Genomic DNA, 17482 nt, shown 5'->3' on the forward strand with positions numbered 1-17482 from the left:
CGTTATCGATAAACATGGAGAGGACTTGCACAGAGAAATGAACAACATTGTCAAGAAACTGAAATCTGACGTTGATAATATGGAATCCAAGGAACTGATTGTCCTTAATAAGCAGGACGTTGGCATCAAACGCGCCATTTCTGAAATCACTAGGAGCATCGCAGATTTCACGAAACTTGTGAATTCCAATGATGTCAGCCTTGTCTCTGCCTACAAATCCAGGAATGCTGAATTCAGAACACTGCCTTCTAAGCAATCAATTTTCTTACCATGTTTTACCCCACAAGGGATTAACAAAGAACAGCTTTACCAACAGTTTGGTTCTCTGAAAACAGAGGCAATTGATTTTCCAGACTCACTTATTGATAAACCATGGACCATCACAGATATAAAGACCAATTATGGCCGCCTCAATCCACTATACGGCGTGTCCTGTCTGAGTGACGAGGAAATCTGGACGTGTGGCCTGAGCAGGACCATGAAACTGTACAACCTCCAAGGGGAACTAGTAAAGTCAGCCAAAATCAAGTCCTGGAAGGTTCCGACGGACATAGCAGTGACACGGACCGGGGATCTAATTTATACTGATTATAATGACGGCACTGTCAACATGGTGACGGATTCTAACGTACAACTGTTGGTCAAGCTGCCAAAGTGGGGACCGCGCAATGTCTGTGTCACCTCCACCGATGACCTCCTGGTTGTCATGGACAGTGATGATAAGAAACAAGCGAAAGTACTAGTTGTACGTTACTCTCAGAATGGCTGTAACGAGATACAAAGCATCCAATTCAATGACATGGGTCAGCCGCTTTTTTCATGTGGCGGTTTTTATAACACTAAATACATCAACGAGAACAGGAATCTAGATATTTGTGTAGCCGACAACGGCGGCAGTGCAGTGGTGGTGGTCAATCAGGTCGGGAAACTACGGTTCATATACACCGGTCCTCCATCTACTGCCAAAGGATCGTTTGGTACCCGCGGCATCGCAACAGACAGCCAGAGTCGGATCCTGATAGCAGACTTCAACCACCACAGCATCCACATCCTGGATCAGGACGGATAGTTTCTCCGCTACATTGACAACTGTGGTTTACAGCGTCCATGTGGTGTTTGTTTGGACGACAAAGATTGCCTCTTTGTGACGGAGTTACTTGGTAATCTGAAGAAAATTCAGTACATGTAAAAAAAAAAAAACCCAACCTAAATTGTGCGTTTATACAATTAATACATGACTGTATAGTGTATTATGTAGAAAGTGTGTAAGTGTGAACTCTATTACTGAATATAAAACATATGTTGCCTTTTAAAGAGGGATGGATGGTCAAGGCCAATTTTTTTTACAATATTAATCACCTTGAGAAGAAGAGCTCCGTATAAAATATAAGAAAATACCAAATTTCAAAGCTAAAACTTATAGAATTTTTATTTACTAAATAGATGATTTTCGCTAAAAAAATATCTAAATATTTTAGGAAGTTCTGAATTAATTTGTTGACCATCCACTGGCATTCTCCTTAATGCATTATATATAAAATCTATCTATGGATATCCACATATCACATGCATGACCTGGGTTTTTTTTTAATAATTATTTAAAGTTTACGAACACACTTTGGTTGAAACTGCAAAATGACTATTACTAAGAATTTTCTTAATATAATGGAAAACATTATCTGTACGCCTATCGTTTTTTGTAAATCTAAGCAAAACTTAAACTGTACAATAACTATTACTCAGATTTTTTTTTATCATAATGGATACCATCTTAGTAACTTTTAGTGCCATTTAGACAAATTGTTTGCTCACAATTTCTGTTGATATATAAACATAATTAAAAAGAAAAAATTGAGTGGTCTTTTGAAAAATTTGAGACAGAGGACTCGGTTCAACAAGTGAAACGACTGTGTACTTAAACTTGGCCCATTTCCGGAACAAAATGTTATTTATCCTTTTATTCGGAGAGTTCTGTCGTTTTGCAGGAGAATCAAAGCAAGGCCCCGGGTGTAGACACGGCAAATCACCATGCGATTAAAGACAACAATTTGAAATTAACAATGTCTAAGTAGAAGCTTTCGCAACCCTTAATCTTATATAAACTTCCTCTAACGCGTTGATTTTTTTTAAACAGTATAATCCCATATTTATTCTTTAACAACAATTTAATATCGATGGAGTCACTTATTCATGCAGCTATGCGAGTATAGTAATGACACATTTGATAGCTTAAAAAAAAATATAAGATTTTCAAATGACGGCAATTTCATGAACAATTAATGAACCTTTTTAAGCATATAATACAATCAGTTTACATTGGCTGGATTTTCAAAAAGTTTAACCAATTACAGTACTATACAAATAGTGCCTGTTTGGAAGGGTAACAGTTGAAAGTGACGCCCCGAGGAAACCATTGTCAACCGACGCGAAGCGGAGGTTAACAATGCACCCCTGCGAATGTGTTCGGAATGTTTTCTTTATCGTTGCTAAGTATGTAATAAATCCAGAGGTGCTCGAATGAAAGTTCACGAGATTTCTCCGAGATTTGTTCAGTTCCTGTGAAATTTAGAGCGGAAGTATATAAGTGTTCGGATAATATTCTCAAAATACGTAAGTACTTGTCATTTTTCATACCATATCCTACTTTTATTTATGTTAAAACATGAAAATCTATTAAGATATATGTCCTCTTTCAACATCTAGAGGTTATTTAAACTAAACGATGATATTCAGAATAGAGTTATCGTTCGTGTTCAACCACTCTGCACGTGGTTGAAAGTATAAACATTGGGTTGCTAAATAAAATCATAGCTATGTTTGAGGCTTTTGGTGTGCAATACCATGCTTTTAAAAAGAGAATAATTGTCTGTTTTGTATAAAAACTTAATTTATCGAGCTATTTTCAAGGAACATTCTGCATAAAATATTATAGTCTCTTTCACTATTGATGCTATTACTAGGTCAGGCGCGGATCAAAAATCAATCCTAAAAGGGGGACCGCTACTAAGCATGTAAATTGTTGCAACAGCAGAAAAAAATCTTTAATTTCTATTGTCATATTTATTTCTAGAACTAGTTTTATCCTCTAATCAATAAAGATAAAGTTTAAAATCAATAAACGTCTGGATTTTATATTTAACTACAAGTACCTTTGTATTTTATGAAATATAATTATAAAAACGTGGCACAACTTTTACTGCGAAACTGAAAGGGTCAAATAAAACCATGTGGTCTTAATTAGAATGACAATAACATTCGCAGGGGTGCAATGGTTTTCGAGGGGTGTTAATTTCAACTGTTATCCTCCCAAACAGGCACTATTTATTTTTTATACTGAATGTTTAAATTTTAGATAATTTTTTACTGCTTTTATATAGAAATGACGGGAATTTTACTGCGAACCGTACGCGCATAATTTACGCGCATGTAAAAAATCGTTGTGTTACCCGTTGTTAAGTGTGTTGCTAACGCTGAGTGTAATAGAACAGATTATCAACTGCGTCTAAACTAATCAGATTTCAGTATTTAACATGAAGGTATAATAAATATACATGTATACCTGTAAATGTGCCACATGTGTTTACGGAACAATAAGATCTGAAAGTTAAGGTGGTATGGGACACCTATCGATATTAATGTAAATAAAGTTCATTTTAATCAAAACACCCTATCATTTTAATTGCGTGGACCCTGAGGTCCACGCAGAAAATATTTAAGCGAGGTTAAACCGGATGCTATGGGAAAAATTCAGCCTGCGCATGAGCTAGCAGGTTCCTGTGGGTGATGGGTAGCTCAGGGAACCAGGCTAGCACACGTTTATCTGAATCGGATCGGGATTCAATGCCATATGCGCACATAAGTACAAAGGCGCTGAAATTGTAATGTTGTCGGTAAACAGTATACAGAAACAATGTATTCCTTTTAAAGAAATGATTGGCATGTGATATGAACTGTTAGTATTATGAAATAAGTTAATGTTATGCCGAAACTACAACATGCATCAAATAGCATAATTTGCTATGTTTTGTTGTTTTCCGAATACTTTACTTTTATAGTAGGCGAGGCTAGAATTCCTCCCGATTAAAAAATTTTCAGCATTTAAGTATGATTGAATAATTATGTGACTGTTTATTATAGATGATTGAATAATAATGTCACTGTATAAAAGTAAAAATCTCAAGAAAAATGCATCAAAATATGAAATTGATTTACACAAAGCTGTCACTGCATAGTTAACAAAGTAGTGCAAGCGTAATGTGTGTACAAATAGAAGAATTCGCCAAATTCCTGATACTATACATGCAATCTTCATTAATAAAGATCATAATTATTTTAGAAGCATGAACCCTTTAAATTCTGAGATAAAAAGTCAGGGCTATACATATTGGTAATACATCGTACACATTTAGTAGTTAAAAGCAGGGAGCTAGAGTCAGTCGAATCTCTGATAATCTTAAGACTTAACGTTTTTGTTGGAAACACATGCATATGGTCCACGTATTGCAGTCTTTTTTAAAGGACAGCAACTTGTTCATGCAATTAATGTGGTATAGGACACTTTCATGTTTGACGTACCTCCGATCATAAATGTTTTCTTTCCTAAAATTCTTACCTAACAATGAAGAGCACTGGGTTAGAGCTTTTTCTACGAATCTGTTAATCGTGAATTCGAATTCCGCTGGGCTTTTATAACGCTTACCTTTCCAAAAATATTTTAAATATGGTGGTTTTTTTTTGGCAAATTATTGTAAAATTTGAAAATACTAAACCGGTAAGAGTATTTTGATTACAATGAATTTTATGCACATATATTAATATTGACAGATGTCACATAGGGTATTCCACCTTAATTTCATTTCGTTTTGTAACTTTAATAACAATCATGCTTCCGCCTATCAGTACTCTAAGTACTTTGATTGCTTTTAAAGGTGCATGTCTGTCCTCTTGTCTGTTCTATTGGAACACAGCCATTAAATGGGGATTTGGGTGTTTAGCACTTCTGAAAACAATAGATTGTTATTATGCTTAGATTATCCTGAGGGCATATTGTGTTGTTGACACATTCTTAACTGTGAAGTTAAGAATTTATTGAAGTTCAAACTATATATTTTGATGCAAACTACCTCTGACTTGGATCCGCCAAAGCGTGTCCACCACCTTACTCTCATTTTTCCTATTTTGGGCTTGTTGATCGAAAATGAAAAAAAGTTTTTGATTAATTTCACAATAATAACTTGTCAGTTAAAATTCAATTATACATTTACCTTACGGACATCCTCGCGCATGTGTTGAAATACCAAAGGCGTAAGCAAGTACTCTGGTGCAGGTATTTTGTAGTTAATTTGCAAATTGCCTCAATTTATATGTATCTTATTCTTTGAAATTGAAATAAAAAACAAACTGCATTGTTATATATTAAGGAGGAGCGGGCAGGGATAAAAAAAAATCTAAACTGAATTTGATAATACATTAATACATGTACGTGGCCTTAATTCCTGTTTGTTGCAGCTGACTGAAAAAAAATTTGATAATACATTAATACATGTACGTGGCCTTAATTCCTGTTTGTTGCAGCTGACTGAAAAACTAAACTTTTTTAAATATTGTACATGTATTTATTTCAAACCAGTGAATGGGAACTCTCTCTCTCTCTCTCTCTCTCTCTCTCTCTCTCTCTCTCTCTCTCTCTCTCTCTCTCTCTCTCTCAACAATTCTAGACATAAATATTGAAAAATAAATTTGAAAATTTTGAGCTCAAATCATGTCCAAGTCCCTTTAATCATTAAAGTTTACAAACTAGGTTATGCGTTACTATCCATTTACGAGCGTATTTTAAACAAAAGTTGTCAGATTCAAAGTACATATCTACCCGATGGTTAACTCGCCAAACACTTTCCGCCATGATGTCAATTAGTCATCCCGTTTCTGGGCACCCCGTTCTGGAAAGTTCTTTCCATTAATACTAAAACAGCATTAATTGTTCCATTTTATTTATTAACTTTTTGTATCAATCGAAGTCCGATCGAAGGTATCTGCCCGCGATGCATGATGAACTCGTTACACTTTTCGTTAATTATTCAATCCGCGTTCTTGGTAACCCCCTTCTAGAAAGTTTTATCCCATTCTCTCACTAGGAGTCGTACTTCGCAAGCAAAAGAGTATCAAAACTAAAATCGCCCACTAACGAAACAAATTGATTCATTTTATTTATTCAACATTTGTCAAATCTTAACTTCTATGTATTCTCTAAATAGGCTCATAGTAATTAGATATTCACTCTTTACGTAATCATTGAATATTATTTCATTGCAACTTTGCAAGTATATATTTTGATCGATACTATTCATGACTTGGATCCACCAAAGCGTGTCTACCACCTTACTCCATTTTTGCTATTTCGGCCTTGTTGATCGAAAATGAAAGTAGGTTTTTGTTTAATTTCACAATAATAACTTAACAGTTAAAATTCAATTAAACCTTACGGACATCATCAACCATGTGTTAATGCAAGCAAGAACTCTGGTGCAGGCATTTTGTAGTTCATTTGCAAAATCCCTTAATTTATAAGTGTAGATAAGATACTTAAGCCTTATAACCCCATTTGAAGTTTGATTTTATTTGAACATATTTTATTATGCAAATATACATGAAGCAGCAGGCAATGACTTTGTAAGTCTTCTCCATTTGAAGTTTATAGCATTGCCAACCAGGGTTGTATGAATTAAACACATTTCCGGTTGATTTTTCCTTACAGTGACAACCTCAAAGGTACAATAATTGTTTTACAATATTTACGTATACACTATCATTTGAAATATGTGTGATATATATCGCTTAATTAGTTATACAAAGCGTATAAATGTTTTTGATTCTTGAAAAACATTTGAATTTTGAGATCAACATAAAACAAGTATAACGTGATTTTAAGTGTTATTGAACTGAAATACTTTGATGAGTCCTTGGCCGTCCCCTACCCACAATGTGGATTTATACAGAGACATACAATATGGATCTTTTACTTCATTCTCTGTCAGTAGGTACTTCATAAACTCCCCATCAGGATTCAGCAGATGTATCTGGCTGTTAGAATAGTCAGTAACAATGATGTTGCAGTGTGCGTCACAAACAACATCAGTTGGAAGTCCATGGTAGACAGACTTTAGAAATCCAGAGGAGGACAGGATCACCAATTCACCGGTACATTGACGTGTCCTGTTCACCACGCAAATGTCAGTGTTACCATTCTGTTTGACTCTGTATGGTACAGTAAACAGGCGGGTCTGACCGTCACCCTGGTACTCGTACTCACGGATGACGTCACCGGTCAGTGTCACGTGTATGACCAGAAGTCTGCTCTTTGAGTCCGGATGAAATTTTTTTGTATCATAATCTACCAATGTCACCAGCAGTCCTCCCTCTGTTGATTGACAGATTCCTAATGGTGCTAGTGGAGCTGTACTGAATACTGTAGAGGATAATCCTAACGGGGACAGACGGACAATGGATTTGTTCTTATAATCAGTGACATATACACCACCTTTGTCTGTTACACATACCGCATCTCCACAGATAATGGATTGTTCTTTTTTCTTATTTCTTATGTTCATTCGCTCAAAGCATTTTGATTTACGATCTCTCACCAAACATGTACCTTCATCGATTGCCTCCAACACATCTAAACATTCATCTCCATATCGAAATGAATGTGTCTCGGTAACTCTGAAATCATCCAAATCAAACGTTTGTCCCATTATAGAGTCCAGTGACCCCTCACTGATGTCCCCTCCTCTGTATCTGACCGAATGATCCCCCCTCTCTATATCACTGTCTGTGTTTGACACGAGGTTGGTCAAGTCTCTGAGGTTGTCTATCAAACTATAGTCAGACATGGTACCGTGTTTGTCTTCCAGGAATTCCATAAGATCCTTGATATGGTCTCTTTTCTTTTCTAAATCTAGTTTTTTCTTACTCACTTCAGCATTTTTTCTCTCCAGATTTTCCACCAGTTTAGTCTCCAAATTCTTCTTGATTTCATCAAGTTTTGACACAATCGCATCATAATGTTTCTGAAGTTTAGAGACCTCAGAATCACAACATTTTTTGTTGCCCTCCTTTTGTTTGGATGCCTTCTTTATTTTCTCATCTATTTCTGCAATATCTTTCTCCTTAACCTTACTCAGATTTTTCTTTAGCTCTCTTCTCCTTTGACTGCCTGCTGTGTGTATAGTTTTCCAGTCATGGTCCTTGTGGTCTGTTTTGGCACATTGCGAACAAATAAACTCATCACAGTCCTCACATGTTATGTCTATATTCAAATCGTGTTTTATACACATTGGGATGTGTTCTTGAGCAGAAGGGTAAATGGAAGATACCGGTATGACCGCCATGTTTCTGTTTCGATAAACGCCAACATATGTGTAGCAGCGACCTAAATTGTGTCCGGTCAAGTCTTACACAGACCAACTCGTATACAGGTTATCTTGTATACAATATTTCCGCATACAAAAACCGAAAGTCAACTCGTATACAAAAAAATCCCGTTACAAAATCGAAAGTCAACTGACGTATACAAAAATTCCCGTATATTTAACCGAAAGTCAACTCGTATGTACAAAAATGTACAATAAAAGTAATTTAAAAGTAACTTAAAAACACTTGGTTTCTTGTAATAAAATTTCTTTATATATTGCTTCCGTAATTCAGTGTAAAAAGGACATATAAGAATAAAATGGATGTTATCAACTATTACAAAGATTGCAAAATTCATACATGTATAATCATAATGGTTCGAGTTTTCTTATCATCAAGTGGCACAAGCGATTTTGTGACGAAGCGTGCGATTGTACTCTGGCCAGTCGGTGAATGCAGCAAATAACTCTCCGGTAGACTATAGCCTATACATGTACGACGTTATAGAAACGTTGTTATATAACTCAACGTCAGACTGTGCCGAGCAACCTGTATTGGCAAAGTATATAAAATTATTACTCCAATATAAAAAATGTACATAGCTCTGAATTTTATACAAATGCAGTAAAACTCGGTTATAGCGAAGTCCGAGGGACCAATGGATTTACTTCGTTATATCCGTAATTCGTTATATCCGTGTAACGAATTCGTAGTAATAACTATAGTGAATTCTATATACATCTTTTCTTTCACGAGACTATAATTTTTGTTAATTGAGGCTTAAAATAAACATAGGTAATCACAGATTACAAAGCTCACCGAGAGGAGACATCACCCTTATGGGACTTCACCTTTATGAGGCCACCTTTATCATATTAAGTGAAAATCATACTTTATGATCTTGGATATTAATGAATTCTGTTTTGACACAATATCGTGTATCATTTGTTAACAAATTGTATGATAATCATATGTTCATATGTTAATCAATACAATAATATAAAATTAAATATTGCATCCTATCATATTTACAACATATATCATAAAATACAATAAAATACCATAATAAACAATGATGATATATGATATTGTAACGTATGATATGACATTGTATTGTGTTATACGTTATTGTATTTGATCACATAATACAATATCATAATATAAAACAATATAGTATTATATTACAATATCATATTAAATAATACATCATAACATAGAAACATATGATATTATATTGTATACTATATCATTTTTGATACATAATATGATATTGTATCATATGATACAATATAATATGATACAACATTGTATCATGTCAAATGATACAATATTATGTGATTAAGTAAAATATTATATAATACAATATTATATTATACATATTGTATCATATGATACAATAATATATTTTACAATATCATACAATAAAATTTCATGTGATGTGATAATATATCATATTATAAACCAATATCATATTATACAATATCGTATGATACGATATTATATGATATAACAGTATCATATTATATAATATCATGTGATATTATTCTATATTACAGAAACTAATATCATATTATACAATATCGTATGATACAATATATATTATAGAATACACAATATTTTATCATAGGATACAATATTATATTTTGCAATATCTTACGTTATAGTATCATGTGATAAAATAATAAATTAATAATACAATATAATATTATACAATATTGTATCATAATATACAATACTATACATATCGTTATCATGATACAATATCATAACATAAAATATAAAAATTGATACAATATCATATCGTATCTTATAACTTTTTATAATATTACATATGATATTATATTGTATCATATTAAACAATATTGTTTCATACCATTCAATACTAAATCATACTAGGAATCATGTTTTAGCATTTCTCAACAAACAAATCTATCTATCGAGCAGGTTTGAGTGAGGTAGGAGATTTCTTTAGCATCCTTGATAATGGAGATCAGGCTCTGCATCTGAAGCAACCTCTGCGTTTCATTTATAATATAGTTAAATCAACTATGCAAGCTATCATCTATAAAACATGTGTCACTGACCTGTTCCAAAAAAAAATAAACCTCATCCAGCATCCGAAACCTATGGCTCAGATTCAGCGTTCAATGCAAGCCTGCCAGGTGCATCAGTATACATAAGACGCATCTCCATGCAAGTTTGGTGAAGTTCAGACCAGTAATAACTAATATCATCATCAGAGGGCACTAGCAATCAAAACCTTAACCTGGTCCAGCATCTGCAACCTTTGGCTCAGATTCAACATCCATGCCTGTCAGGTGCATCTGTATCATAAGACACACCATCCATTCAAGTTTGGTGAAGTTATGACCTGTAATAACTAAGATATATTTTAAGCATCCTTGATAATGGAGATCAAGCTCTGCACCTGAAGCTTCCTCTGTGATTCATTCATATAACAGTTAAGTCAACTATGCAAGTTTGAAATAGTACTATCATCTATTAAGCATGTGACCTGTTCCAAAAAACTTAACCATATCCAGCATCTGAAACCTATGGCTCAGACTCAGCATTCAAGCCTGTCAGGTGCATCAGTATCATAAGACGCACCATCCATGGAAGTCTGGTGAAGTTAGGACAAGCAATAACTAAGATATAATCATCAGAGGGCACATGTTTCAAAAACTTTAACCAGCTCTAAAACCTTAACCTCCTCCAGCATCCGAAACCTATGGCTCAGATTCAGCATTCAAGCCTGTCTGGTGCATCAGTATCATAAGACGCACCATCCATAGAAGTCTGGTGAAGTTAGGACCAGTAGTAACTAAGATATCATCATCAGAGGGACCTGCAACAAAAACTTTAACCAGCTCTAAAAACCTTTACCACCTTCAGCATCTGTAACCTATGGCTCAGATTCAGCACCCAAGCCTGCCTGGTGCATCAGTATCATAAGACACACCATCCATGCAAGTTTGATGAAGTTTGGACCAGGAGTAACTTAGATATTGCTATCAAAGGGCACCTGCAACAAAAACTTTAACCTGCTCCAAACACCTTAACCTCCTCCAGCATCTGAAACCTGTAGCTCAGATTCAGCACTGAAGCCTGTCTGGTGCATCAGTATCATAAGACACACCATCCATGCAAGTTTGGTGAAGTACAGACCTGCAGTAACTTAGATATTGCTATTAAAGGGCACCTGCAACAAAAACTTTAACCTGGTCCAACAACCTTAACCTCCTCCAGCATCTGAAATTTAGGACTCAGATTCAGCACCCAAGTCTTTCAAGTCCATAAGTAGGTCCAGATGCATCATCCATGCAAGTTTGGTGAAGATAGGACAAGTAATAGCTTAGATACAGGACCTGCAACAAAAACTTTAACCAGGTCCGGACGCCGACGCCGACACCGACGCCGACGCCGAGGGTATAGCATAAGCTCCTCCTGACTTCGTCTCGGTGAGCTAAAAATATTAACGAAAATAAATTCATTCTAACTATTTTAATAAATGGAAGTGCAAACTTTTTTAACTTAAAAGAAATTCGTTATAAAAGTTTTTTATTTCGTTTGAGCTGTTGCAGCACCGGTAGCCCAACCCCCAACACAGCCAGACCTTGCACCTATGAATTTCGCTTTATTTTCTTATCCAAGTCAAAACTGTGCGGTCAGAGATTTTTGGACTTAATTAATCTACGATATGCCACAAAAGATTTACAAATAATGGTATGAACGTACATTTTATAAATGGGTTAAATGACATGAAAAGTGTGTAGAACTGAACGGTGTTTACTTTCAAAAAGAGTGACGTGTTTGCCTTTCAGTTGTCTGACGTCGTGGAAATATGAAACGGTGCTCCGTAAATCTAATTCGTGCAAAGTAAAAATCGCGGTATCTTTTGAAAAAAAAATTAAAAATCTTATGATTTTTTGATACTTATTTTCAATTGGCAGTCATTTAAAATAACATACCTCATCCTACAAAGTACACAGTAATTTTGCCGTAAATCACTTTGTCCGCGAACTTCGTACAACAAAAACGGCGAGTGTTTTGTTTTTATAAGGCCAGATTACAAGAGAATTATTTTTTATTAATTCTAGGTTTGTTTTACGTGGTATTAAGGAAAACATTCACATTTAATGAAATATTTGTACACCTATAGCTTAAAAAATGTACCTATTGTTCGATAATTGTGTGAACAGTCTGGGACCAATATAATGTTTCTAATCAAATTTGAACCTATGAAATGAAACTGATTTCAAAATATTGTAAATACTCCTTTTTAGAGGAGCAACTCAAAACATTTATAAATTGTCATTTGTGCTTATGTGTGGTTGTATTTTCGTTTGGTTGAAATTGGTTCAGTTGTTCCAGAGAAGAAGCTATATAAACATGTTCAAAAATTTACGAATGACGAACGACGTACAACGAACGACAAAAACAGATAGCAATTGGTCACCTGAGTGACTCAGGTGGCCAAAATATGGCCAAGACCATCAAACCCTCTAAAAAAACAAGTATGTTCATCAGGAAAAAACACTTGACATAATAATTATTATAAGTATTTGTATCTCCAAATGTAAATAATAAAGTGGAGAATATTTATTTTGTTTAAAAGCAACAGGGATGAATATCACGTCACAATTCACGGAAATTCAAAAAAACAAACTTATGGTATATTGTACAAGTATTATACAATTTACATGTAATATATTGACACAAGTAATCTACAACAAAATAGAAAAGCATTAAAACTCAGCTAACAATTGCAAATTAAAATTAAATGACATCATGATTCAAACATTTTACATGTAGATGTATCTCTATTTTAAAGTTTATGTATACCTTTAAGAAATACATGTAGCACTATTCCATAATAATATTTTAAATTCATAGAAACAAACCATATGCACTTTAAAATTGCTCTCAGGAAGAACTTTTAAAGATACTGAATATATAGTTCTTATTCAATAGAATGTTAAATAAAAACACTATGCAACAAATTGACACATACATCACACATCAGACACGAATGTACATGTACTTCATAACATAGCAAAGATATAAAATAAGTCCAAACATCCCCTTTGTATAAATAACAGATGTTTATGACAATTACATTAAATTAAAATGTATGTCAAATGTTGACAGAGATGAAGTACACTGTACATCAGATGCTTGCAAGCCACTTGGTGACACCACTTTCATTGAGTACGGTATATAGAAACAAAGCCCGATACGAAATAGGAGTGATAAGTCAACAAATGGCTGACTCCAAGCATTTTTTTACTAGAAGTTTTTTCATCACACAGTTCACACGATTTTCAGCCAGTGGCAGACTTTGCTTTTGTGTTGTCGTTACTGTTCTTCTCCAGCATGTCTATGACCTTAATGGCAGCATCTGGGATTCTGGTGCCTGGAAAAGAAAAAAAACCTTCTTTTCACCCACTTTAAAAACCATGTCCATGTACTTGAGGACATTATTTTTCAAAAACCATTTAGAAAGTCAGGAAAACAGATGCAAATTGTACACAGAAATATATATGCATGCCTACATTATGATCAATACACCCCCTCCCCCCTTCCACCCCCCCCCCCAAAGAAAAAATATGTATTATACAATTATGAATTTTTCCTATCAATCAATGAATCACATTGCTTGTAATTTTTATTTATAATAAAAAGTGATTTTAATTACACAGTATTCCTTCTGAAAACTGGGAAATGTATGCTGAAAAACATCTGAAACATCCACATTGTAAAATAATATCAGTTGCAATTCATAAATAACAAAAATGTTGTTTTGAAGCTTGTAAGTGGTCAAGAAAATCTAACCTGGACCAAACACAGCAGAGACCCCAGCTTTGTACAGGAAGTCGTAATCCTGGGGTGGTATCACTCCCCCGCTACCACCAGAATATCACTGCAACAGAGACAGAAAAGGGTGCATTATAGCTTCAAATTCAGAGTTATTTAAATTTATTTACAGATGCATTGCATTGATTTTTTTACTAATACTACAGATGTTCAACAGTACAGGGAATATCAAACGCATCAAAAAATTTAAAAAATTGATATTGAAAAGTTTACAAATATTTGGAAACTCACTGTTTGCCCATGTTCTTGAGTTCCTGGATCATGTCTGGAATCAGAGTCTTGTGTCCGGCAGCCAGAGTGCTGACCCCCAAAACATGGACGTCCGCATCAACCGCCTGCTGAGCTGCTTCACGAGGAGTCTAAAAACCCAGAAGTACGGGCAATGTCAGATACTGTGGTTTAACTAATATACATGGACATCAATATTTGTTGCTCTTCCAAAATTCACAGTTTTAAGGATGTATGTTCATTGACAACAATGGTCAATAAAATCTGGGGTAAATCTATTTGTTTTGATTTATATTTGATTTCATGGATCAACTTAACAATGTGCATCCCCAAATTCAGCAAACTCTCAAATAAATAAGAAATATCATTGTTTATTCAGCAAAAAAATAATTAAAAACTTACTACAAACAATGGACCAATATCCACATCGAATCCTAGATCATCAAAGCCTGTGGCAATGACCTTTCCCCCTCTGTCGTGGTCATCTTGACCTACTTTGGCTACAAGGATACGTGGGCGACGCCCCTCTGTGTCAGCAAATTGCTGCAATGAAACGTTATTTAACGTTAATCAATGAATTAACATAAAACTTACATCAGAGTGTATGTACAGAGTTCCTAATTAGCCTTTGCACTGTGTAAAAGAGACCCTGTCAGAAATATTTATATGCAGCCATCATTGTCAATAAAATCAAAGGTTAATTGGCAAAGCATACTCTAAGAAGATATTTCAGCACAACTGCTTAGTTTCGACACATAATTATAGAAAAAATGCCACATTTATTCAAATGTTTTCTCTGCATCATTTTGAGATTATCAGGTAACTAGAACTGATCAAGATCAACCATAGACATTAACTGTAAAACAGCTGTGAAAGGAATTTATATGCAAATAATTTTAAAGGAGTGTTACGGGTCAAAATCATATAATTGTTTTCCCTAAAATTTTATTCAGTCTGTTATTTTAACTAGCATTGATCTCTGAAAAATCGCTGACAACAAATTTTGCCTTGAAGTAAAATTTAAATACTGGTAACAGAGAAGCCTGGTATGTACTGTAAAAGCACATAATTTCTTTGGGTTAAATTTCATTATTTTTAAACAAAATCAATTTCGTTGGCATTTAATTTCGTCATATTGAGGACTCGGTTCAAAAAGTAAAACGACTGTGTACTTAAACTTCGCCCATTTCCCGAACAAAATGTTATTTATCCTTTTAATCGGAGAGTTCTGTCGTTTTGCAGGAGAATCAAAGCAAGACCCCAGCTGCAGGGCAAATCACCATGCGATGACAGACAACAATTTAGAATAACAGTGTCAAAGTAGAAGCTTTCGCTAACCCAAATTAATCTTATATAAACTTCCTCCAACGAGTTGATTTTTTTAAAGAGTATAATACCAAATTTATTCATTAACAATTGTTCTATTTAATGTCACTTATTCATGCAGCTATACGAGTATAGTAATGACACATTTTTAAAAAAAAATATAGGATTTTCAAATGACGGCACGTCCATAAACAATTAATAAAGCTTTTTGAGTATATAATACAATCAGTTAACATTGGACGGATTTTCAAAAAGTTTAACCAATTACAGTACAAATACATGTTTACTTGAAAATGTGGCACATGTGTTTACGGAACAAAAAGATCTTTTAAGGTGGTTTGGAACACCTGTCGATAATAATGTGAACAAAGTTCATTATAATCAAAATACCCTATCATTTTACTTTAAGTCATAAAATATGGATGGTTTATTGAATTTATATTTTACGCATACACTGTACCTGAAGATTTCTTAAATCACTGCATCATATCGGTTTCATGAAAAGGACCTATAATCAATCTTTAACCTTAAGTTTTGTGGGATTTTTATGACATTATTGCGTGGACCCTGAGGTCCACGCAGAAAATATATAAGCGAGGTTAAACCGGATGCTGTGGGGGAAAATTCAGCCTGCGCATGAGCTAGCCGGGTTCGTGTGCGAAATGGGTAGCTCAGGGAACCAGGCTAGCACAAGTTTATCAGAATCGGGATCGGGATTCCATGCCATATGCGCACATAAGTTCAAAGGCGCTGTCATTGTAAAGTTGTCGGTAAACAGTAGTCAGTACAGAAACAAAGTATTCCTTTTAAAGAAATAATCGGCATGTGATATGAACTGTCAGTATTATGAAATAAGTAAATGTTATGCCGATACTACAAAATGCATCAAATAGCATAATTTGCAATGTTTTGTTGTTTTCCGTATACACATGTAATTTAACTTTACTTTTATAGAAGGCGAGGCTAGAGTACTTCCCAATTAAAAATTTTTAAGCATTTAAGTGTGATTGGATAATAATGTCACTGTATAAAAGTTTAAATCTCAATAAAAATGCATCAAAATATGAAATTACTTTAAACAAAGCTGTCACTGCATAGTTAACAAAGTAGTGCGAATGGTAATGTGTGCGCAAATAGGAGAATTTGCCGAATGCCTGATACTATACATGCATACTTCATTAATAGATAGATCATAATTATTTTAGAAGTATGAACCCTTTAAGTTCTGAGATAAACAGTCAGAGCTATTCATGTACGTAATACATGGTACAAATTGAGTGGTTAAAAGCAGGGGGCTAGAGTGGGTGGAATCTCTGATAATCTAAAGGCTTTCACGTTTTCGTTCGAAACATGCAAATGGTCCACGTATTGTAGTTCTTTTTTTTAAGGACAGCAACTTGTTTCTTTATAAATGCATGTAAGATTTAAGTCACTGAACGAACTTATTTTTAAAGACATAATGACTTCAATAATCTTTAGGTACGTGTAATGACATACGACTGAATTTGGGAAAAGCTCACACTTTATTTTATCTCTTATGTAAATAGCCTTCACTACTTTTCAAACACAAAGTCTACTTGCTACTGTTTAACTTACCTAATCTAGAAAACAAGAAAAAATAGTGTCAGTGGTTATTCATGCA

At 34.4% G+C, this 17482-nt stretch overlaps 1 protein-coding gene and 1 pseudogene across 1 annotated transcript; one reads left to right on the plus strand and one right to left on the minus strand.

The window, feature by feature from the left end:
- LOC128162233 (tripartite motif containing 13-like) overlaps positions 1-1189 on the plus strand; it is a 1633-nt pseudogene extending 444 nt beyond the window's left edge.
- Positions 1190-6671: 5482 nt separating this feature from the next.
- Positions 6672-8428, minus strand: LOC128163835 (uncharacterized). Its single transcript, XM_052827504.1, has one exon. It carries the CDS (start codon positions 8385-8387, stop codon positions 6924-6926), a length of 1464 nt encoding a protein of 487 aa, XP_052683464.1. The 5' UTR covers positions 8388-8428; the 3' UTR covers positions 6672-6923.
- Positions 8429-17482: the final 9054 nt, after the last annotated feature.

Source organism: Crassostrea angulata, chromosome 9, assembly GCF_025612915.1.
Source record: "Crassostrea angulata isolate pt1a10 chromosome 9, ASM2561291v2, whole genome shotgun sequence".
Lineage (NCBI taxonomy): Eukaryota > Metazoa > Mollusca > Bivalvia > Ostreida > Ostreidae > Magallana > Magallana angulata.